This window comes from Hyla sarda, chromosome 1 (assembly GCF_029499605.1).
Source record: "Hyla sarda isolate aHylSar1 chromosome 1, aHylSar1.hap1, whole genome shotgun sequence".
NCBI lineage: Eukaryota > Metazoa > Chordata > Amphibia > Anura > Hylidae > Hyla > Hyla sarda.
In genome coordinates this window covers 416,221,350-416,247,122 of record NC_079189.1, presented here as the reverse complement: position 1 = coordinate 416,247,122, position 25,773 = coordinate 416,221,350, and the positions used below count along the sequence as shown (strand labels likewise).

Below are 25,773 nucleotides of genomic sequence, written 5' to 3'. Positions count from 1 at the left end.
TCACACTGTAACTCTTATTATAAAAATACAAAACATTACAAAACAAAAAAACAAGTTCAATTGACTGTAACAAAATTAACAAAACGGAACATAAAAACAAACCATCCATCTCAAAATAACAACTTAAACCTTCCTAACCGGCCAGCCCAGATTATCTAACAAAAAATAAAAATTACCTACAGTCCAACACACACCTTATAAACATAAATAAAGCTTTCCTTGCTGTGATTAAAACAAAAAATATCCAAACTAGGAAACATAACCTCACAAAAAAAAAATGTTTCCTCCCCATAACAAAACAAAAATATGGCTAACTGCCGAAACTAAAATAATCCAAATTGGAAAAGGATACCCACAAAAAAAAAAAACTAATCCACACTAGGACACTAACATGAAAAAACATAAGAAAATAACAACATCACACACACAAGTAACTAAGGGAATGAATACTCTTAACACTATACAATAATAACTGAAAACTGGTCCGACTGCCCTTCTCCCAAAATAACTATGACATTATACAAAAAAAAAAAAAAAAAAATATATATATATATATATATATATATATATATATATGCATACATAACAGAATAACACAGAAAAACAACCTATACTAAACTATCCCATCACCCACCACCCCGGCTGGACATGGGTCAGGGTCCATAGATCACAGTTTTGTCACTTTTTGTCCATAACTGACCCATACCAGACCCCAAAAATAACACCCACTAAAAGGGTCCAGTCCTGGGTGCACACCACCACCACACCCCCAAAACCCCTACCCAACCAAAACTACACCCCTACCCACCTAATTATAAACAGAACAATATACATACACTCTACAATAGAACAATATCAACAGTACACTACACAAAACCCCCACAAGGCCCAAGTTTGGTTGCCTGCAAGCCCTTTACAGTCTATCCACAGAAAACAAAACAAAAAGGCTAAGGTGACATGCATAGCCCCCCACCAGGAAGAAGGATGGCAATTCTGATAAAATTTAATTTAAATTCCTTTCCCTATAAACCTCTAACCCGATCGCTATCCCTTCATAACATATATTCACTATCCCTGGCCAAAATTAAGATACTTTACCTTAAGGGCCTAGTACCTAGGGAACATCAAAAGAAAAACCTCTCCACAGAAGAGAAGCCCTACTGGTATCAAGACTGCCATACTCCAAAGACCTGATCTTCCCGAAGTCACCAGTGAGATTCCTACAGACCTCCACCTCGGAGAGGACTTTCTGTTGGGTCGACACTAAACACCGTACATTCCACGTGTAGTACCTAAACACTAAGCTAACCTAGAATAAAGTGCCCCGGTCTCGGCCACCCAGGTTCCTGAATGTCCCATAAGCCCACTCCGTATAGGTAAGGCCGGCAAGTTGACTCCAGCCGATGTAAGTGCCCACCCGGTTGTAGACCCCTATATTAAAAGGTACAATGAAGCCGGAAATGGTCCATGCTTTCCAGCGCACTCTTCTCGGAGATATCCCCGGTCATCAGAGTTCCTGTACATCAGATTGTTCCTTACATATAGCTTCCCCTGAAAGCAGCGCCAGGCCAAGTCCCAAAACTTCTGGGGGATCCTTTTCATGTTTAAAAGATCCAACCCCACCCTCAGATCCCGACATGGGCAATCTCTGAGCGCCAGAGGCTTCTGGAAGTGGGTCAACAGAACCCGTTTGTCAAGGAACTGTCTTGACTGGGTCCTGATCTCCCACACTCCAAGACCCCACCGATTTATCACCTTCAGAGTTGGGGTAGCGTAAGCCGGAAGATATCCATGGGGCGTACGGAGGTCCTTCCCTCTCCCTCCTATTTCCCATTCCTGGAAGAAAGGCCAAAACCATTCCCTGCAGGAGAGTACCCATGGAGGAGCCCTCTCTTTCCAGAGGTTTGCAATGTTAGCTTTCAAGAAGGTGTTTGTTAAGAACACCACAAAGTTCACCATGGATAAACCCCCTAGTCTCCTTGTGTGGTACGTAACCTTCCTCTTGACTAGGTTCAACCTTTTCCACCATAACCGTTGGAAAAACAGGCTGTAGATCCTAGTGTAGTAAGCCTCTGGCAAGATACATACACTGCCCAGACAGATAAACAAGAGCAGGTACGATTTGATCAGGTGTACCCTTTCCCTGAGGGTCAAAGACCAACCCTTCCCCTGGTTCACCCTCTGAGTGGCATCCTGGAGCTTACCATCCCAGTTTTTGGTGGGATAATCATCCTGGCTGAATGTGATGTTTAAAACTTTTGCTGGCTCTTGGGGCCCTGGAAAGGTGTCCAGGAGATCAAACGTGGGGACTCCTCCTCCCAGCCAGAGACTTTGACACCTATCCCGGTTGATCTTAGACCCGGATGCCTCCGAGTAGCGGTCCACCTCCGACATCACATCGACCTCCTCTCTCGAAGAGACGAAAATAGTGACATTGTCAGCGTACGCCACCACCCTCTGGATGGCCTCCGACTCCGCCAGACTCATCCCGACTCCCGCCAATGGTAAGCAACTCACCCTTCTAAGGAAGGGATCGATCGCGAACACATATAACAGCAGGCTCAAAGGACAACCCTGAAGGACTCTGGACCCCACTCCAAAAGAGCGGCCAGACCACCCGTTCACCAGTGGGAAACTCTCTGCCCCTGCATACAAGATCTTAAGCCAATTAACAAAAGTACTCGGTAAGCCATATCTCAGGAAGACAGACCGGCAGTACTCGTGGTTCAGGCTTTGGCCTGATCGAAGGACAGCAAGTACCCCTTTCCAGAGACCTGCACTACTCCGCTCCACTGCCTCCCTGACACTAAGGACAGCACTTAAGGTGCTTAGGCCTGGAACAGTGCAGTGCTGGGCCTCCGAAAGGAGCTGGGGTGCAAACTTCACCAGCCGATTAAACAGTATCTTGGCCAGAAGCTTCCTGTCTGTATTGAGAAGAGCTATGGGCCTCCATTTCTCAATCTGGGTAGGATCTTTACCCTTTGACAGAAGAATCAGGGCTGACCTCCTCATTGACTTCAACAGAGTGCCCGAGGAGAGACACTCATTGAATACCCCAGTCAAGAGGGGAGCTAAAGACTTAAAGGTCCTTAAAGGTCCTGTACCACTTGGATGTTAAGCCATCCAGACCTGGCGACTTCTTATATGCATACATAACAGAATAACACAGAAAAACAACCTATACTAAACTATCCCATCACCCACCACCCCGGCTGGACATGGGTCAGGGTCCATAGATCACAGTTTTGTCACTTTTTGTCCATAACTGACCCATACCAGACCCCAAAAATAACACCCACTAAAAGGGTCCAGTCCTGGGTGCACACCACCACCACACCCCCAAAACCCCTACCCAACCAAAACTACACCCCTACCCACCTAATTATAAACAGAACAATATACATACACTCTACAATAGAACAATATCAACAGTACACTACACAAAACCCCCACAAGGCCCAAGTTTGGTTGCCTGCAAGCCCTTTACAGTCTATCCACAGAAAACAAAACAAAAAGGCTAAGGTGACATGCATAGCCCCCCACCAGGAAGAAGGATGGCAATTCTGATAAAATTTAATTTAAATTCCTTTCCCTATAAACCTCTAACCCGATCGCTATCCCTTCATAACATATATTCACTATCCCTGGCCAAAATTAAGATACTTTACCTTAAGGGCCTAGTACCTAGGGAACATCAAAAGAAAAACCTCTCCACAGAAGAGAAGCCCTACTGGTATCAAGACTGCCATACTCCAAAGACCTGATCTTCCCGAAGTCACCAGTGAGATTCCTACAGACCTCCACCTCGGAGAGGACTTTCTGTTGGGTCGACACTAAACACCGTACATTCCACGTGTAGTACCTAAACACTAAGCTAACCTAGAATAAAGTGCCCCGGTCTCGGCCACCCAGGTTCCTGAATGTCCCATAAGCCCACTCCGTATAGGTAAGGCCGGCAAGTTGACTCCAGCCGATGTAAGTGCCCACCCGGTTGTAGACCCCTATATTAAAAGGTACAATGAAGCCGGAAATGGTCCATGCTTTCCAGCGCACTCTTCTCGGAGATATCCCCGGTCATCAGAGTTCCTGTACATCAGATTGTTCCTTACATATAGCTTCCCCTGAAAGCAGCGCCAGGCCAAGTCCCAAAACTTCTGGGGGATCCTTTTCATGTTTAAAAGATCCAACCCCACCCTCAGATCCCGACATGGGCAATCTCTGAGCGCCAGAGGCTTCTGGAAGTGGGTCAACAGAACCCGTTTGTCAAGGAACTGTCTTGACTGGGTCCTGATCTCCCACACTCCAAGACCCCACCGATTTATCACCTTCAGAGTTGGGGTAGCGTAAGCCGGAAGATATCCATGGGGCGTACGGAGGTCCTTCCCTCTCCCTCCTATTTCCCATTCCTGGAAGAAAGGCCAAAACCATTCCCTGCAGGAGAGTACCCATGGAGGAGCCCTCTCTTTCCAGAGGTTTGCAATGTTAGCTTTCAAGAAGGTGTTTGTTAAGAACACCACAAAGTTCACCATGGATAAACCCCCTAGTCTCCTTGTGTGGTACGTAACCTTCCTCTTGACTAGGTTCAACCTTTTCCACCATAACCGTTGGAAAAACAGGCTGTAGATCCTAGTGTAGTAAGCCTCTGGCAAGATACATACACTGCCCAGACAGATAAACAAGAGCAGGTACGATTTGATCAGGTGTACCCTTTCCCTGAGGGTCAAAGACCAACCCTTCCCCTGGTTCACCCTCTGAGTGGCATCCTGGAGCTTACCATCCCAGTTTTTGGTGGGATAATCATCCTGGCTGAATGTGATGTTTAAAACTTTTGCTGGCTCTTGGGGCCCTGGAAAGGTGTCCAGGAGATCAAACGTGGGGACTCCTCCTCCCAGCCAGAGACTTTGACACCTATCCCGGTTGATCTTAGACCCGGATGCCTCCGAGTAGCGGTCCACCTCCGACATCACATCGACCTCCTCTCTCGAAGAGACGAAAATAGTGACATTGTCAGCGTACGCCACCACCCTCTGGATGGCCTCCGACTCCGCCAGACTCATCCCGACTCCCGCCAATGGTAAGCAACTCACCCTTCTAAGGAAGGGATCGATCGCGAACACATATAACAGCAGGCTCAAAGGACAACCCTGAAGGACTCTGGACCCCACTCCAAAAGAGCGGCCAGACCACCCGTTCACCAGTGGGAAACTCTCTGCCCCTGCATACAAGATCTTAAGCCAATTAACAAAAGTACTCGGTAAGCCATATCTCAGGAAGACAGACCGGCAGTACTCGTGGTTCAGGCTTTGGCCTGATCGAAGGACAGCAAGTACCCCTTTCCAGAGACCTGCACTACTCCGCTCCACTGCCTCCCTGACACTAAGGACAGCACTTAAGGTGCTTAGGCCTGGAACAGTGCAGTGCTGGGCCTCCGAAAGGAGCTGGGGTGCAAACTTCACCAGCCGATTAAACAGTATCTTGGCCAGAAGCTTCCTGTCTGTATTGAGAAGAGCTATGGGCCTCCATTTCTCAATCTGGGTAGGATCTTTACCCTTTGACAGAAGAATCAGGGCTGACCTCCTCATTGACTTCAACAGAGTGCCCGAGGAGAGACACTCATTGAATACCCCAGTCAAGAGGGGAGCTAAAGACTTAAAGGTCCTTAAAGGTCCTGTACCACTTGGATGTTAAGCCATCCAGACCTGGCGACTTCTTAGGGGCAAGCCCCTCAATCGCCAGTCTCACTTCCTCTTCCCTGATCTATTTTGCCAAAATGCCAAGAGAGGGGTCTACCCCTGGCTCAGGAACGGTTTCAGACAGGAAACGCGACATCACATACCGATCTAGATCCTTCCCTCCCAAGAGGTGCGAGTAGAAGGATCTGACGACCTCCAAGATCCCCGATCTGGACCGATTCAGAGATCCCGTACTATCAATCATTCCTGAAATGACTTTACTACTCACTGACATCTTGCAGTTTCTGTAAGGGTCGGGCGAGCGGTACCTCCCGTATTCCCTCTCAAAAATCAAAGATGCGTGCCTATCGTACTGACACCTCATCAGCAAGGACTTCACTCTGGATATATCCTCTTGGCTACCTCCAGTCGAGACGAGAAGTTCGAGTTTCCTCCTCAGACCCTGATACAGGCGATACCTATTCAGGGACCTGAGGCTCAAGAGCTGGCGGAAGAACCCCGCAACCCGCTTATTGAATATCTCCCACCACTCTGACTTACTACTACATAGGGCCAGTAAAGGTACCTGACTCTGAAGAAAGTCCTCAAAGGACTGTCTAACCTCCGCTTCCTCCAGGAGGGACGAATTCAGCTTAAAATAACCTTTACCCATCCAGGGGGTTTCTGAAACATTCAGGGAAAATAAAATCATACAGTGGTCGGTGAACTCCACCTCAACCACGGACACTGCTGAAGAGACGGCTTCCTCCTTCAAATAAAACCTGTCTAACCTAGACCTGCAGCTACCTCGATGAAAGGCTCAGCCGCAAGAGACCAGTGGGAGGGACCGTGCCTCCACTCTCTTCTGGCTTTAATCAGAGAGACTAGATCTGACAACCTGGTCTCCTGTAAAAAGAAAATATCAGCTTCAACACGGCCGAGAAAATCAAAGGCTGCAAAATCTAGCCGTATCTGACTTTATGCTGGCACAATTAAAGGAAAACTGTCACTTGTTTTTAGGGATGTCCCGATACCGATACTGGTATCGGTATCAGGGCCGATACTAGCCATTTGCATGGTATCAGGGACTCATTTAATGTCCCCGATACCATGCCCGATACCTGGTGCCGCTCTGCTGCCCCGTTCTTACATCCTCCCGTTCGCATCATAGTGTTCCATGGAGGAGCATGTGACACACACGTCACTCCACCTCCTGCCACGCAGGAAGCAGAGTGACGTGTATGTCACATGCTCCTCCATAGGACGACACGATGCGGACGGGAGAACGGGGCAGCAGAGCGGCAGCACCAACACCCGATCCAAGGAGGTGAGCTGCCTGCAAGGAGGGGGCTGCTTCTAATGTCTGTGCGGGGGGGGGGGGGGGCTGCTGCTGTCTAAAGGGGGGGGCTGATGCTGTCTAATGGGGGGGCCTGCTGCTGTCTAAGGGAGGGGGCCCTGCTGCTGTCTAAAGGGGGGGGGGCCTGCTGCTGTCTAAAGGGGGGGGCTGATGCTGTCTAATGGGGGGGCCTGCTGCTGTCTAAGGGAGGGGGCCCTGCTGCTGTCTAAAGGGGGGGGGGCCTGCTGCTGTCTAAAGGGGGGGGGGCCCTACTGCTGTCTAAAGGGAGGGGGGGCCCTGCTGCTGTCTAAAGGGGAGGGGGCCCTGCTGCTGTCTAAAAGGGGGGGGGCTGCTGCTGTCTAAGGGGGGGGGCCCTGCTGCTGTCTAAAGGGGGGGGGCCCTGCTGCTGTCTAAAGGGGGGGCCCTGCTGCTGTCTAAAGGGGGGGGGGGCCCTGCTGCTGTAAAAGGGGGGGGGCCCTGCTGCTGTCTAAAGGGGGGGGCCTGCTGCTGTCTAAAGGGGGGAGGCTGCTGTTGTCTAATGGGGGGGGCTGCTGCTGTCTAAGGGGGGGGCTGCTGCTGTCTAAGGGGGGGGCCCTGCTGCTGTCTAAAGGGGGGGGCCTGCTGCTGTCTAAAGAGGGGGGGCCTGCTGCTGTCTAAAGGGGGGGGCCTGCTGCTGTCTAAAGGGGGGGGTCTGCTGCTGTTTAATGGGGGGGGGGCCCTGCTGCTGTCTAAAGGGGGGGCCCTGCTGCTGTCTAAAGGGGGGGCCCTGCTGCTGTCTAAAGGGGGGGCCCTGCTGCTGTCTAAAGGGAGGGCCCCCTGCTGCTGTCTAAAGGGGGGGGCCCTGCTGCTGTCTGAAGGGGGGGCCCTGCTGCTGTCTGAAGGGGGGCCCTGCTGCTGTCTAAACGGGGGGGGGGGCTGCTGCTGTCTAAAGGGGGGGGGGCTGCTGCTGTTCAAATGGGGGCCCACTGTCTTAAGGGGGCTGTGGTCTACAGGATGGCTGCTACTTATGTCTACAGGGGGTCTGCTGTCTACAAGGGGGGCAGTTGTCTACAGGGGGGGCTGCTAGTAATGACTGCCAGGGGGCAGCAGCTAATGTCTGCAAGGGGATACTACCTACTATTAAAGACAATCTTACAGCAGAGTCACCTGCACTAACTTGAATTTATAGGTAGATGGTGCAGGTGACCCGGCTTCTACCGCTGCTCACCATGTGGTGATAGGTCTCACCGCCAATGCAAATTCCCTGTTCTGCCTAATGGAGAAGAGAGAAATCTTGGCTCATACTACAGCAGCCACCTCCATTGTACACAACAAGGACCCACATATCATACGGTAAACAGCGCCATAAACTGGGTCACCCTGGTGTCAGATTCCCTCTAAAATATAAGTACTCGTACTTGGCATCGGCGAGTACTAGAATTAAAGTATCGGTACTCATACTCTGTCTTAAAAAAATTGTATCGGGACATCCCTACTTGTTTTATCCCGCACTATCCACAGGTACTGGTGGATAGTGCGGGAGACGCTGATTAAAATTAGCCCTACCTTGCCCGGATCTGTGCCACCGTTCTCCCGCAATTGTAGTTTTATTACCTGTTGAAATCTTCCTGTAACTGGCATGGGCGGGTTTCGGCGCTTAACTGGCACTGACGTCAGCACCGCTTATGAATATTCATCCCCCCTCCCTTCAGTTCTCCCTCTTCTCCGCTCCTAACTGGGGGATGAATATTCATAAGCAAGTGACAGTTTTCCTTTAATAGATGCCAGCGTCAATGGGGTGAGTGCCGCCATACCGGGTGATTAAATTAGACGGCCACACCCTTTACATTTGTTTTTCCTTCTTTTTTGCCCCCTCATCCCCAGAAGAAGAAGAGAAGGCAAGACCGCTTTTGTACCTTTTCTTGGATTCTTATTGATCCATTTGATCCCTGTCTTTGTCTGGCCCCATTCTAGCCCTGCCCTCCGAGGAAGGTGCCTCCATAGGACAGGGCCCAGTTCCCCCCCAGAGGCTCCTTCTCCCTAGGCACCTCGTCCTCACCCACCCCCTCCAAGGAGGGGGAGAAGATGGTATCGACCATGCTCGTTCTTCACTACTTCATAGTTTGACCAGAAGAGTTCAAGACCCTCTGGCCGAACGAAACTGACGTCATACTCTGTAGGGGTGAATCAGGGCAAAGAGGTCACCCTGAATTCCATCTCAAGGACGAGCAAAACCACTTTAGTGTGAGGTGGGCACGCATACTTGCCCCTCCAAATCAGATAATAATGCCCCAGTCTCACTATCATCATCCTCCTCGCTCTCACTTAACAGTAGCACCACCTGAGCTGGCTCAATGTAACTGCCCTGGGTGGTCTTGGTGACACAGGGAGTAGAAACAGGCACTGCATCTTCCTCCACCACCTGAACACTTTCCTCCACCTTTTCCTCCTCCTCCTTTTACTCCACCACCACCACCATCCTCACTTTCTTCACCGCCACTACTCTCCCCATCATCCACCTCCACCTTACCTGGGGATTTCATGGCGGCAAACCTGTCTTCATTTTCTAGTTTCTCCCTGAAGAGACCGCTCCCCTCCAGGATCTCTGCTCTCCTCCAGCATTGCCATCTCATTCTTCAGGGCTGCGATCCTCTTTTTCAGTTCTGGCTTATTCCTTTTGGATCCAGAGCTTGCCAGATTCTGAGCTCCACGCAGGTCCTCTCTCACCAACCTAAGCTCCCTACCGCACCGGTCGTATTCTGCAAACCGTGCGGTCATGTGGGAGCAATAGATCACGCTGGAATCTTTGGGCCCGCTCTCAGCCCACAACTCAACACTTTTCCTCCTGGCCTTCCTTCCACCAGATCTCTGTCTGACACCCATCGCCTGGGGAGCAGAGTCTGCATTTCTGCTAGATCTTCTCTATCCGGCCGGAATGGCTGTTGCTGTTTGCTCTCCACCCCAGGAGGTGGAGGCGTGGGCTCCATGCACGAAAGCCCTTCCCAGGAAGCTGTCACACTCCTGGGAAAGGCTGATGGAATACCTGCTTCTCTGTCTGGAAGTCCTGAGATCACAAGGAGACACACCTGTACGAACTGCCCACTGAACTGCTCTGGGCTGTGTGTAGCAGAGTGAAGGGGAAGTTCTCCCCAGCAGGGCATCAGATGATGTTACGCCTGCTGGGGAAAGCCCCTTCCCAGTCTGTGGAGCTCAGTGAGATTGAGCAGAAAATATAGAGCAATATCAAGATAGAAAACTGAAAATTGTAAAAAATAAAGGCAGGGGGTGGTTTGTCATGATGGGGGCAGTGAGATGGGAGGATTATAAAATGTATCAAGATCATGACAGGTACTTGTTAATCTCTCATATGGTGACTGTAATGTGGTAATGTTGATTTTTGTATAGTATTTTTTATTTAGTAATGTTTTGGTGATATTTTTTCAGTTACTACATAGTGGTAATATGTGGTCATAATGTGGGGTATTATTGGGATAATATTTGCATCTTATATATCTTGGTATAGTTGCACCCTTGATATTGGCAAATTCTGTCATAGGAAAACTAGCCCTATAATCGATCCCTTATGTATTATTTAATGTAAGACTAACAAATTATAAGATAACACACATGGAACGTACCAGTAAGAATCTGAAGACGGATCTGAGTGAGAGTAGTAAGTGCAGTTTGATACAACACACAGATATTGCACACTTTTTGCACCTCTTGAGAGTCGACTCTTTTACCTCCAATTGGTTTTAAAATGTGACGAACTGAGGCAGATTTCTGGAATGCTCTTTTAAATAGGTCTGGAAAAATACATGCGGAGAAGCAGTGTGAAATGGAATCGAAAAATGTTTGATCATAGCTAATAAGCAATGTTTAGTAATTATTTGCTCTATGTACCATATTGCACCCTGAATTATTGGTCATAAGTTTGCTTCATGCTAAACTGACTCTCTCACTCATGGTATTGCTTGGGTATGAGTAAGGTTGTATGTATAGCAGTGTTTCCCAACCAGGGTGCCTCCAGCTGCTACAAAACTACAACTCCAAGTCTGCCCAGACAGCCTTTGGCTGATGTATAGGTTGTAAAACTGAAAAAGACACACAGTAAGTCAATCCAGTTCTGCCTATTGTCTTGCAATGTTGATCCAGAAAAAGACATTTTGATGGCGAACATGTAGAAGTCACAACACTAGCTGACTAGCTCCTAAACTGACTCAATATTACAACATTTCCGTTACTATTACTACCAATCTATGTTGAGTACAGAAACAGAAAATTCACAACCCATCTGGCCCACAACAGCAGTGCTTGTGAAAACCAATGTCTCCAAACAGAAATTTGATACCAAAACCATGGGCCAAAAATAAGATTGCATAATAAAAAAAAAAACTATATTTACATTAGTACACCTGTTATGCCTATAACTCACTTTTCATGGGTAAATTGTTCTGTGGAGAGGAGCTTGGGGTGGTCGCAAAAGACACCTCTTGATTTTCCGCCAGTTTCTTACTGAGGACTTCCCGAAAAAGGATGCGGATCATATGGACACCCCACAAATGCTGAAGCTGCTTGGTAAGCAACGGCATTGATTCATTGAGACTGGTAAATAATAGAAAAGAAAATGATGAATTAGCAATAAGCTGCAAGAGACAATAGATAAGAGACAATAGATAGGAAATATATGGATATAAAGCAGAGATAAATCGATTTTTTATGCTTACCATAAAATCTCTTTCTCTGAGGATCCAATGGGGGACACAGAGATCGTGGGTATATCTTGCTGCCACTAGGAGGCTGACACTAGGCAATACAAAAAGAAAGTCTGCCGCTCCTGGCAGGATATACCCTGCCCACTGACTCTGAGCTAATCAGTTTTGTCCCAAAGCAGTAGGAGAGGACCGAAAGAAAAAGAAAACCAGCAACTATTCCAGGGAAATCACAGACAAAAAGGAAACTAAACTACCCCCCCGGAAAGAAAACCGAACCATAGTAACAAGAACAAATGGGTGGGTGCCGTGTCCCCCAATGGATCTTCCGAGAAAGAGATTTTACGGTAAGCATAAAAAATCTGGTAAAATTTGGTAAAAGTGTGTAAGGACGACCAAGTGGCCGCCTTACAGACTTGCAAGGCCAAAGCCCGATTACAAAGCGCCCAGGAGGCCCCAACAGAACGAGTGAAATGCGCAGTGACCCGGTAAGATTCCAAAATGGCAGAACAGATCCATGGTGAAATGGACGCCTTGGAAGCTGGAAGCCCCTTGCAACGACCCTCTGGAAGCACAAAGAAAGAGTACCACTGCCGGAAAGAGGAGGTGACGAAAGACAGATCCGGACAGCGCGAAAAACGTCCAGACAATGGAGTGAACACTCCTTAGGATGGGATGGGGCCGGACAAAAGGAAGGGAGAGCGATCTCCTCGTTCAGGTGAAAAGAAGAAACCACCTTGGGTGAGAAAGATCGAAGCAGCTGAACGACAACCTTTTCCTGATGAAGGACCACAAAGGGGGAATGACAGGAGAGAGCCACCAGCTTGGAAACCCTCCGAATGGAAGTAATTGCAATGAGAAAGGCGACCTTCCAAGAAAGGAAGCGAAGAGAGGTGTCCCAGAGAGGTTCGAACGGAGCCTCCCGCAAGGCACAAAGCACAAGATTGAGATCCCAAGGCAGGGCGGGGGACCTGTACAGCAGAGCCGCATGGGCCATGCCCTGCAGAAAGGTACGGACGTGAGAGTTGGAAGCCAAAAGGCTTTGGAAGAGAATGGAAAGAGCGGACCTTTGACCCTTGAGAGAACTAAGCGCTAAACGCTGTTGCAGACCAGATTGCAAAAAAGCAAGAAGTTGTGGAAAGGAAAAAAACACTGGAGAAATGGACTGTGACTCGCACCACTGGAAATAGGCCTGCCAAGTGCAGTGATAAATCTTAGTGGATGAAGGCTTGTTAGCCCAAAGCATGGTGCGAATGACTATGGTAGAAAACCCCTGAGCCCTCAAAACCGCGGTTTCAACCGCCATGCCGTTAAATGCAGCGACAGTAAATTGGGGTGGCAGAGGGTACCTTGGGAGAGCAGATCGGGCGACGCAGAGGTATGTCGGCGACAAGCCGAACTACGTCGGCGTACCACGCGCGTCTGGGCCAGTTTGGAATGGCGGGAACGCCCTCCACCTTGATTTTCCTCACGACCATGGACAGGAGAGGGGAGGAAATATGTAGGGTAGAGTGAAGGACGACCATGGGATCACAAGAGCATCCACGGCCAGAACCAGAGGGTCACGGGACTTGTGGCCACGCAACAAAGCGAGGGACCTGTTTGTTGCGTTGCGATGCAAAGAGGTCCACGTCCGGGGTTCCCCAAAGGTCGCAGATCTGCGCAAATTCCTCCGGATGGAGGGACCATTCCCCGGCATCGGCGGAGGAGTGGCTGAGAAAGTCCGCTTCCCAATTCTCCACTCCTGGAATGTGGATTGCAGCGATGGAGGGAACCCCAGTCTCGACCCAGAGCAGAATCCTGGAGACCTCCGCCATTGCTGAGGGGATTCTTGTGCCGCCCTGGCGAATGATATACGCCACAGCCTTGGCATTGTCCGACTGGACCCGAACAGGGAGACCCTGAAGGAGCAACTCCCAATGAAGAAGACAAAGAAAAATGGCTCGGAGCCCCAGAAGATTGATGGGGAGGAGAGCCTCCTGAGAGGACCAGCGACCCTGGACTGTCCGATTCCGAAACACACCTCTCCAACTCGGGAGACTCGCATCGGTCATGACGACCTGCCACTGAAGGGGGAGAAATGACCCCCCTGGAGAAGGGGAGAGTGGGGCCACCACAGGAGAGACCGAAGCATGGAGGGAGGCAAGAGAATCCTGCGATCAAGGGAGGACAGTGACTTGTCACTCCGGGACAAGATGGCCAGCTGAAGAAGGCGACACCAGAACTGGGCGAAAGGTACTGCCTCCAAGGCCGCCACCATTCGGCATAGCACCTCCATGCAAAAACGGATGGGAACAGGAGAAGGGCGCCATAAAAGACGGAAACCCTCCGACAGAGAACAACGTTTGTCCAGCGGAAGATGAACTCGGGCAGCCGCCGTGTCGAAGTGGAAACAGGTTGGACTTCTCCAGGTTGATCACCCAGCTGAAATTGAACAGGGTATGAACCGCGAGACGAAGACTCTCCAAGTTTTGGGACTGGGACGGAGCTTTGATCAAGAGATTGTCCAGGTAAGGGAGGACCGAAATCCCCCGAGCATGAAGGATGGCAATCACCGCTGTCATGGCCTTGGTGAAAACCCTGGGGGCCGTGGCCAGGCCAAAAGGAAGAGTCACAAACTGAAAATGGCCCGCAGGGACAGCAAAGCGGAGAAACCGCTGATGAGCCGGAAAAATGGGAAAGATAAGCTTCTCGGATATCTATGGAGGAAAGAAACTCCCCCTTATCCATGGATGCGACAACCGAATGGAAGGATGCAGGAGCAAGTGACGGTTGAGCAGCTTCAGATCTAGAATAGGGCGGATGGAGCCCCCTTTTTCTTGGGGATGAGAAAAAGATTGGAGTAGAACCTCGAAAAATGCTTCTTGGGAGGAACTAGAACGATCACTCACTGTGCGAGAAGGGTACGCAGAGCGACCTGGAAGGCCGCGGCTAAAGAAGGGGAACGAGGAGGGAGGGATTGGAGGAAACGGTCCCAGGGAAAAGCAAACTCTATCCGGTAACCGTCGGAATCGAGGTTTCAAACCGAGGAGTCCTGTAAATGAGCCAACCAAATGTCCCGGAACAGAGACAGACAACCTCCCACGAGAAGGTGACACGGACGGGGTGTCCCTTCAGGTGGCAGGAGGTTTGCGGTTACCTGACTTGGCCACAAAACCGCCAGAACGGCTGTCTGACTTCCAGGAAGGACGCACCTTGAAAGAGGGAGCCTTGTGCAATTGCGAGGTCGTCTGCTTGGACAAAGGGCCGAAAGGAAGTTGACTTCCGGTGGGAATCGGCACGGCGTGGTTTGTTCTGCAGCAGCAGAGAGCTCTTACCCCCAGTAGCCTCGGAGATGATCTCATCCAGGTGTTAACCGAAGAGCCGGGTACCGAAGAAAGGCAGCTTCGTGAGGGATTTCTTCAAAGCGGCATCGGCATCCCACGGCTTCAGCCACATGGATCGACAAATTGCTACCAAGTTACCAGTAGTAAAAGCTGCACAGCGGACAGACTCCAGTGCTGCTGAGAAGAGATAGTCCCCAGCATGGGCGAGTTGACGTGCGAGGTCCGCCAAGTCCTCTGGAGGGGCACCCGACAAAATGCCCTGTCGATGTGGCCAGATTTTCAATCTTCTTATCCTCCGGATCGTTATAGGATGCTGCATCCGTCAAAGGCAGAGTAGTAGATTTTGACAGACGGGAGACTGAACGATCCACAGTAGGTGGCACCGTCCACTTGGAGATCAAGTCTTGAGAAAAAGGAAACTGCGCTTGAATCTTCTTGGTCCCCTGAAAGCGCTTGTCAGGATGCTTCAAGGAGTCAAATTCAGAGTGAGGACTGAAAACCTTGGGGGAGCGACGAGAGCAGTGAAAGGAAACTTCCAGGTCAGGGTCCAAAGTTCCTGGGTCCTTTAGATGAAAGGTATACCTGATGGCTGACACCAGACTGTCCACAAGGTCGGACACGTTAGCCAGGTCCTCTTGATCCGAGGTGGAATCTGACACCTCCGCTATTTCCCCCGGAGATAGGTAGCTTTAGACTGAGGTGTAGCAGATATGCAACGGAGAGTTGGGGACCTGGGATGGCCACCAGGGGGGTCGAGATCTATGGGAAGAGGGCCCATCTCGAATATGCGACTCTGGAGAAGAGTCAGAGGAGAGTAATTTAGGGTGCTTGTGAGAGCGCTGGAAATGAGGGACAGGAGATACTGAGCGAGACGCCCTAGAGAGCGGACACAGGGAAGACCGCTCCAAGGCAGTAACCACCAATTTGGAGACTGGGAAAGGGAAGAGACCCACTCTGGAGGTGGAGCGGAAACCACGTGCTTCAGGGGGTCATCCTGAGGGGGAAGCACAGGAGGATTGGTGTGCATGGTAGAGCAGGTCCGGCGAGCAGGCTGCAGCCTCAATTAATGCCGTTGCGCCGACCTGCCCGAGACGCGGGCAAAAGTGAAAGTAAAAAACACTAGCAGCATGACCGCAGCCCAGCGGGACTGCAGTCGGTGCAACGGAGAGCTGAGCCGCCAGCAATGTACTGCCCTGCAGGAGAATGGAAACTTCCCAGAGGAGAAGGCTGCCTCGCTGTGGAACTGAGGGACACAGAGTGATGCCGTACCCACACCCTTGCCCCAGAGAATTAATAAAAGAGCATCCAGCAATGTGGCCCCCAGGGGCCTAAGGAAAAGGAGCCCCAGGAAAAGGCAGGAGAGGCCATGGGAAGGAATAGGGGGGAAGGAGGGGAGGGGAAGAAGGGGTTGGAATACTCACTCTGTCCCGAAAATACTAATCCTGGATGTCTTCGGCCAGCTAGTTGTCACCTGCATCATGTCAGGCTGCAGCGGCGGGACAAGCAGGGACCATAGGGGGGACCCGGACACAAGGTGCAAACCCTAAATACAAGGCCCTAACTAGAAAACAATAAAAAAATTAAAAAAAAACAGGTCTGGAGAACTCCAGACCTGTGTCTGCCTCCTACTTACACTAAGCTAAACTGATTAGATCAGAGACAGTAGGCGGGGTATATCCTGCCAGGAGGGACCGACTTTCTTTTTGTATTGCCTAGTGTCAGCCTCCTAAACCCACAGCAAGGCAGCAAGATAAACCCACAGTCTCTGTGTCCCCACCAATGGATTCGACCGAGAAATGAGAATAATGCTAAAGAAAAAGACACTCGTGAATAGGAATATACATCTGTATGTCTGACATGCACTGGATTCTACATAGAGATTGCATGGCATTTATATTCAGTACAGCTTCAAGTTTATAATGTTGGAAAACCCCTTTAAATGTATACGAAGAGAAAACTTACCCATAATCTACAGTCTGAGAGAACCAGCCTAATACAGGGTGCCAGTGTGTGAGGTTGGATTTCTTCTGAGACACGTACTTTTGGCAGTATGATAACATTTGTGTGAGCACCCTCACAAAGTGTCCTGTCTCTTCTTCTAAAACTTTCTCTGTCAGATGGCCTAGATGAATAAGGTTACCTAAAAGAATATGTAAAAATGTGCCTTAGAATACAGAGAGAAATGTCTTAAAATGTACTCTCACACAATAACAACTCCTGTTTTATGCACTATTAGGAAACATTTCTTCAGGCAAGTAAATAATTAAAAAATTTGGTCATTTATTAGCACATAACAATAGACAAAAGAAGACATGAGCGGCATTCAAATGAATTTGAAGTAAGGGATAAAACCAGCCTATTTGTCCAAAAAATATATCCTATTTTTATGGTGGTTTTATCTGCTGTATCAGTAAAAAATCTTCCACTCCAGCTAACACAGTACCTAGCAAGCAGAGAGTGTGGCTTCCTTCTAGGCAAACACATACATCTTGGCATTGTTCTTCCCGACTCAGGAACAAAATGAATTTATGAAAGAGTCCATTAGATTCAATCACAGATAATCTCTGCAAAGGGAAAGATATGTAAAGAAAACATTATACACATCTCAACACGAGCTCTCTAATGTGTGAACAATATTAAGCCAGTGTTCTTCAACCAGGGTGCCTCCAGCTGTTGCAAAACTACAATTCCCAGCATGCCCGGACAGCCTTTGGCTGTCCGGGCATGCTGGGAATTGTAGTTTTGCAACAGCTGGAGGCACTCTGTTTGGGAAACAAATAACTTAAGCTGATATGTGTTGATACATTTCAACCTGCTAATAATTTAATATCTTAGCAGGCATTTTCTTGCAGCCAATAACTCCCCTGGGTTTACTGAATTCATATGACTAAAGGTAGCCATACACATAAGTTAGCTGTTGCCCAAATGCTTGTTCAGCCAATAGCTATAGTATTTCTCCTGACAGAATAAACCTGCGTGAGTCAGATCCCTGTTCGGGAGATCACAGGGGGTCCCAGCGGTCAGACCCTCTGTGATCAAACACATATCCTCTATCCTGTGGTCACTGGAAAAGTTATTGGGCACTGAAATACCCCTTTAAGAAATAATAATGATCATATGTGATTTTAAAATCAATGAGGGACATTTATCAATGTTTGCTTATGTATTCTTTTTTTTAGTAATTTTTTCCTTACTTTTTTTTTGCTTATGTGTGACTTATTTATCAACTGGTTTCAGCTTGTTGATAATTTTCTTTCACGTAAGCAATTTTTCCTTTTTTACTTTGGTAGTAGCTTTTTCTGCTCCATGTTTGAGCTGGAGTAAATTTAGTCAATTTTTAACCCTTTTTTTTGCGCAGTTGCGACTGTCGCAGTTAATAAATACCTGACTACCCGTAGTCCATTTTAAAATTATTACTATGTAGTTAATTTTTGGAAAACTTGCTTTTCTCGCTTTCCAGTCCAAATGTCGCACGAAAAATCGCATAGTCGCAGTTGCGACAATTTTAGTAAAGAAAACCTGACTAAACCCGTTGATAAATGTCCATAAATAAGACTAAAACATAGCCCCTACTGTAACCCCAAGCAACACTGTTCATGTAAACATTTGTTTGAGAAACTTACATCTGGAGTTAGGACAGATAGATGGGAAATCAATGCTGGAACAGACATTATGTGGATGAGGAAGGAGCGGAGAAGATTGTCAGAAAACTGTGCAGCCAGCACCGGACTGGGAAAATAAAAAAATATATATATTAATCCAATTAAGATGCCTTTCACATTTAAACCTCCTTTTATGTAGTGCGTAAAGGATAAACCCCATCTTAAAGGAGTAGTCCAGTGGTGACTCAGTGGTTTACAACTTATCCCCTATCTTAAGGATAGGGGATAAGTTGCAGATCGCGGGGGGTCCGACCCCTGGGGCCCCCCGCGATCTCCTGTACGGAGCCACGACAGCCCGCGGGAAGGGGGCGTGTCGACCTCCGCACGAAGCGGCGGCCGACACGCCCCCTCAATACAACTCTATGGCAGAGCCGAGGCGCTGCCTTCGGCAATCTCCGGCTCTGCCATTGAGATGTATTGAGGGGGCGTGTCGGCCGCCGCTTTGTGCGGGGGTCGACACCCGCTATCTCGGAAGAGAGAGGGGGCCCCGTACAGAGAGATCGCGGGGGGCCCCAGCGGTCGGACCCCCCGCGATCTCAAACTTATCCCCTATCCTTAGGATAGGGGATAAGTTTTTCACCACTGGACTACCCCTTTAAACCTAAATTTAAATAGATAAATACTATATACAGTGGGGATCAAAAGTTTGGGCACCCCAGGTAAAAATTTGTATTAATGTACATAAAGAAGCCAAGGAAAGATGGAAAAATCTCCAAAATGCATCAAATTACAGATTAGACATTCTTATAATATGTCAACAAAAGTTAGATTTTATTTCCATCATTTACACTTTCAAAATAACAGAAAACAAAAAAATGGCGTCTGCAAAAGTTTGGGCACCCTGCAGAATTTATAGCATGCACTGCCCCCTTTGCAAAGCTGAGACCTGTCAGTCATGGATTGTTCTCAATCATCATCTGGGAAGACCAGGTGATGTCAATCTCAAAGGTTTTAAATGCCCAGACTCATCTGACCTTGCCCCAACAATCAGCACCATGGGTTCTTCTGAGCAGTTGTCTAGAAATCTGAAACTGAAAATAGTAGACGCTCACAAAGTTGGAGAAGGCTATAAGAAGATAGCAAAATGTTTTCAGATGTCAATATCCTCTGTTCGGAATGTAATTAAGAAATGGCAGTCATCAGGAACAGTGGAAGTTAAAGCAAGATCTGGAAGACCAAGAAAAATATCAGACAGAACAGCTCGCAGGATTGTGAGAAAAACTATTCAAAACCCACTTTTGACTGCACAATCCCTCCAGAAGATCTGGCAGACACTGGAGTTGCGGTAAACTATTCCAATATAAAGAGATACTTGTACAAATATGGTCTTCATGGAAGAGTCATCAGAAGAAAACCTCTTCTACATCCTCACCACAAAAATCAGCGTTTGAACTTTGCAAATGAACAAATAGACAAGCCTGATGCATTTTGGAAACAAGTTCTGTGGACCGATTTTAAAATTGAACTTTTTGGCCGGAATGAGCAAAGGTACGTTTGGAGAAGCATGGGGGTGGATCAATCATGCTTTGGGGTTGTATTGCAGCCAGTGGCACAGGGAACATCTCACGAGTAGAAGGAAAAATGGATTCAATAAAATTTCAGCAAATTTTGGATGCTAACTTAATGCCATCTGTAAAAAAGCTGAAGTTAAAGAGAGGATGGCTTCTACAAATGGATAATGATCCTAAATCCATGGGGGATTACATCAAGAGCCGTAAACTGAAGGTTTGCCATGGCCTTCACAATCTCCTGACCTCAACATAATTGAAAATCTATGGATAGAACTTAAAAGAGCAGTGCGTGACAGACAGCCCAGAAATCTCAAAGAACTGGAAGACTTTTGTAAGGAAGAATGGGCAAAGATACCTCAAACAAGAATTCAAAGACTCTTGGCTGGCTACATAAAGCATTTACAAGCTGTGATACTTGCCAAAGGGGGCAGTACAAGATATTAACTCTGCAGGGTGCCCAAACTTTTGCAGATGAAATTTTTTTGTTTTCTGTTATTTTGAAAATGTAAATGAAGGAAATGTCCTGCGAGCTGTTCTGTCTGATATTTTTCTTGGGCTTCCAGATCTTTCATTAACTTCCACTGTTCCTGATGACTGCCATTTCTTAATTACATTCCGAACAGAGGATATTGATATCTGAAAACGTTTGCTATCTTCTTATAGTCTTCTCCAGCTTTGTGAGCGTCAACTATTTTCAGTTTCAGATTTCTAGACAACTGTTTAGAAGAACCCATGGTGCTGATTGTTGAGGCAAGGTCAGATGAGTCTATGCATTTGAAACCTTTGAGATTGACCTCACCTGGTCTTCTCAGATGATGATTGAGAACAATCCATGACACTGGCAGGTCTCAGCTTTGCAAAGGGGGCAGTGCATGCTATAAATTCTGAGGGTGCCCAAACTTTTGCAGACGCCATTTTGAAAGTGTAAATGATGGAAATAAAATCTAACTTTTGTTGACATATTATAAGAATGTCTAATCTGTAATTTGATGCCTTTTGGAGATTTTTCCATCTTTCCTTGTCTTCTTTATGCACATTAATACAAATTTTTACCTGGGGTGCCCAAACTTTTGATCCCCACTGTATATACACACAAAAGTAGTATATATATACATATTCCACACAGTATAATGTATTTACTAGACTAATGGCAGCCAAAAGCATGCTGCTTTAGCCTGTGTGAATAAGGGCATTATATGTATACACCACATCAGGTGTAACCCCTTTTCCCAGCATGCCTTCTTGGCCTTAATGCATCCAGCACTAGAACAATGAATCATACCGCAATGCCAGGGAAAATATTGCTGTTAAGGTAGCTTTAGATAGAGATGGACGTGATCGAGCCAGACCATTGGTGAGAAGGATCTGCAAAGATACATTTTAGCAAGTTAGATGAATGTGCTTTTCTCTGCATGGAGCATACATTCTGAGCAACATGGATACCACAGGAAATAAAGACTTGCATTGCACAAGTTCAGCCTGCCAAGATCTTCTACACTAGGGCTAATACAGACCAAGACACTATACTGTGTTACTTTGGTAGCATTAATAAATACATATGGCCAGACTAGTCACATGTTCTTCTAGGTGCAATTTACACAATATTTTAGTGAAATTCAAAAATTATCAAAAATTTGCAGATCATTATCAGTCTCATGATGTATAGAATACAGCAGGGCAATAGCAACAATATCATTTCCCTGTTGATACCCTCTAGGAGTTCCCATTAGCAGAAACTGCTGGTATTTGTTGTCCTTTTTTATACCTCCTATCTCTCCAGCTTATACACTTTTATAACACAGCGGCTCCATAGCTCTTTAACAAAGGAGACTTTCAGTTACCGCAGGGCTAAAGGATACCTGTAAAATGGAGTAAAAGCCTTTCTGATTGAGATGGCCCATGATGTTTGCACAGATATGGGACATTGCAGGTCTCAGATTTTCTCCTACAAGAAACAGTGACAGCAAATGTAAGGTGAAAGTGAAATTGTAATACCATGTTCAATTCTACCATGCAAAATAATACCCAGTTCATCAGACATCCAGACTAAAGACTTAGGGTAAGGTCACACATGCCATATTTTGCTGCTGCGTATTTTCCTACCCATTAAAGTCAATGGGGAAGATTTATCAAAACCTGTCCAGAGGAAAAGTTGCTGAGTTGCCCATAGCAACCAATCAGATTGCTTCTTTCATTTTTTAAAAAGCCTCTGAGAAATGAAAGAAGCGATCTGATTGGTTGCTATAGGCAACTCAGTAGCTTTTCCTCTTTTGATAAATCTTCCCCAATGTGTAGTAAAATCCGCAGCAAAATACAGCGCGTGTGACCATACACTTAAAGGGAAAATTGACAGATGGATAAACCCCCGAACCTGAATATACAGGTGGTTAGAGTGGGTGATCTTGAGTAAAATGATGCATTCTAATAATGCAGTCCACTTTTCTATACCACATAATATATTGATGTAGATCACCAAATGGACAACATATACACCAGGCATGAATGGTTCTCTATTTTCCCTATTTATACAAATCATAAAAGTAGCTATGGTTGGCAAACATGATGCTATTGATCAAATTTAAAGAGTACCTCTCATTAACTTGATACATTTTATAATCCTCCCAGTTTACTGCCCATTTATTTTTATTATTTGTTAGTTTTCTACCTATACAACTTCATAGCCTTCAACGACTTTGCTGAACACCACGTGCTTTCCGTCCAGCTCTGCATTTTCTGCTCAGTCTCAGATTCACAGACTGGGAAGGGGCGTTACCAAGCAGGTGTGACATCGGCTGAAGCCATACAGGGGAGAACTTCCTCCCTCACTCTGCTATACACAGCCCAGAGCAGTTCAGTGTGTGAGGTAAGCTATGATTGGATAAGGCTGCACACACACCCCTCAGCACTCCAGACTGCATTTCCTGTGTTTGGACTTCTGCCAGGCCAGCAGGAGTCCAACGTCTGTGCAAAAGATGGGGGGAAATGTGCTCTGGACAAGTAGGAAGACACCTAGTGGCAGCTTTTTTTAAACACAAAACTTAGAAAACTTTTTTTTTTTTAAACAAAGTATATTAGAAAGATTTTCTTATTTATCATATGGTGTGCAATAGCAAAAATTAGTTTTAATGAGAGTGCCCATTTAACAGCGTGGGTTTATTAGTAACAACAGCAAACACATTTATAGCAGATGCTTCAAAATCATGTTGGAACTCGATACCATGACATAAATCACATAAAATCATAGCCTTACATTGTATAAAGTTATACCTTTCCCTCTGAAGATCTTCCAGGTGGAGGTGTCTGTGAAGTTGACCAGCATGGTGAGGTAGAGGGTGATGAGCTTGGAATCCTGAAGGATATCAGGCTGAACAGAGGATAGCACAAGCAGAGATCACAAATCTGAGTATATGACCCCAAAGATTACGAGATGCACAACAACTTACTTTTTATATACTTACTTTCAACATCTTAAGAAACTCGCAGCACAGCCATAGAATGTCTTTAATTTGTTTTATCCACAAGAGAGTGAGGTCTTTAGACAGTGCAAGGGAAACAAACCAGACCTACAAGATATGTTCTTCAATATAATATGTATAGATATCCAGCTCCATAGACATTTTATATAATGCATAAATGTAACACTGACAAACACAGGAATTTTTACACAGGTATTTTTGACTTTTAAAATATGACGTTTAAAAATAATTGATTTGTATATATATATGCATGTATAATCATTGCGTTGGAACACTACTCCACTGTGTTATATTCGTAAATTATGAGGATACCTATATGCATATACACAGGTCGGTTAGCATAGTTCTCGGTATTGGGACAAGTGTATGGAGAGTAGTAAACCATAGCGGATTATGGGGTACAGTACTCTATATATGGATATGGTTCATCATAATGTTTGGTATGAGGGCACCTACGTGTTATGGCGTATTATAGACACCCCAGGGTCAGACAGGCCCTCATGTATGAATGTATGTCCCTTGAACTATACCTTCATAAGCCTGATTGGATGGTGTGACATGGGTAGCAGAGTGTAATTTACATACCGCTGACATGTATCTAATTTAACATGGTCTATAGGGTGTAATATACACAACACTGACATGTTATAATATAATGGATGCCTTGAATGAATAGCATGGAATGGGTAGCATGTCCGCGTATTAAATGTCTTGGTAGTAATAAGATCTGAAATATCACCTTATGCATATCTGGTTAACATTATGTATGTTCTAAACATTTATCTGATAAAGCAAATTTTGTATCTATAACAGAGGAGTGATGATGATTTATAAAGGAATTGCATATGTTATATGGTTATGGAGTGCACAAATAGTCTGTCATGTAGCTGCAGCAGTGGAGGCTCTTCACTGACCTAAGATGGCTGCCGCAGCATGAGGGATAGTCTGCACGCATGTGCGAGAACGCACTTCCCCTTTCAACTCCTTTGCTACATTGAGACACAGATGGTGAATACTCTCGTTTTATTAACAAACTGAAAAGTTGCTCACAGCAACCAATCAGATTGCTTATTTAGTATGTAAAAAGGGCCTCTGAAAAATAAAAGAAGCAATCTGATTGGTTGTTATGGGCAACTGCACCACTTTTCCTTTGCGCAGGTTTTGATAAATCTCCCCCAGGGACCTATGCATAATTTAATTAGGATGGGTGTTGTCCCACTTATAAATATTTAAATATGTATATACACTTAGAATGTGAATTATACATAGGAGAGATACAGATCTAATGTATAAACACAAGAGGAATGATGTAACACTGTATTTAGTACATGTGGATTTTATTTCATTACACTTTATATGCACTTAAATGCTAAAATGGTAATATTTATATGCTGGTTATGAAAATGTATTCTGTGATGTCACTATTTGTATGACCTATAAAAGGAAGTGATATAACACTGTTTAATTGCTTGAAAAAAAGTCTCATTGTGAGACTGAAATCTCGCATCTATACCACTGATGGGTGAATAAAGCCACCTTTTACTTTATTTGGAGTGCTGCATCTCTATCTTTAAACTATATTTCAATTAGGCTGCATTCACACCACGTTTTTGCAATACAATTCCCGTATCAGGTTTTTGATGAAAAACAGATTCCTCAAAACCTGACTAAACTGTATCAAAACGTGTGCACAAATTTCAACCCGTATACAGTTAAAAACCGTATACGGTTTAAAAAATGATGTCCGGTTGCATCCGTTTTTTAAGAAAAAAACGTATACGTTTTTTACTTTTCACTCCATTTTGAATAAAGTTTCACTTGTTTCATTGAAATTCCAAGAAAAAAAACTGTGCAAAGTCAAAAAACGTATGGTGAAAACCGGATGGAACCGTTTGCACATATGGTTCTGTACGGTTCCCATAGACTACCATGTTTAAAAAAAAAAAACGTATACGGTTTAATACAGTTTTTCACCCGGACCAAAAATCGTGGTAGACTACGGTTTTGGGTACGGGAAAAAAAACCTGACAAAACCGTACAGGATGCAAAACGGACACAACCCGATGCATCTTTTGGCATACGGTTTTCAATGGAGAGTC

General features: G+C 46.3%; 2 protein-coding genes across 2 annotated transcripts in view; one reads left to right on the top strand and one right to left on the bottom strand.

The window, feature by feature from the left end:
* KCTD10 (potassium channel tetramerization domain containing 10) overlaps nucleotides 1-25,773 on the top strand; it is a 98,280-nt gene that overhangs the window by 44,169 nt on the left and 28,338 nt on the right. The window lies entirely within an intron of this gene.
* Nucleotides 1-25,773, bottom strand: part of UBE3B (ubiquitin protein ligase E3B) — a 60,232-nt gene that overhangs the window by 22,389 nt on the left and 12,070 nt on the right. Inside the window, exons 6-14 of the mRNA XM_056528846.1 lie at nucleotides 23,657-23,761; nucleotides 23,466-23,562; nucleotides 22,058-22,143; nucleotides 21,481-21,563; nucleotides 18,649-18,754; nucleotides 17,469-17,589; nucleotides 16,988-17,165; nucleotides 11,423-11,592; nucleotides 10,626-10,793 (exon numbers count right to left, since the gene is read on the bottom strand). Of these exons, the coding sequence (XP_056384821.1) occupies nucleotides 10,626-10,793; nucleotides 11,423-11,592; nucleotides 16,988-17,165; nucleotides 17,469-17,589; nucleotides 18,649-18,754; nucleotides 21,481-21,563; nucleotides 22,058-22,143; nucleotides 23,466-23,562; nucleotides 23,657-23,761 (1,114 nt within the window). The remainder of the gene's footprint in view (nucleotides 1-10,625; nucleotides 10,794-11,422; nucleotides 11,593-16,987; nucleotides 17,166-17,468; nucleotides 17,590-18,648; nucleotides 18,755-21,480; nucleotides 21,564-22,057; nucleotides 22,144-23,465; nucleotides 23,563-23,656; nucleotides 23,762-25,773) is intronic.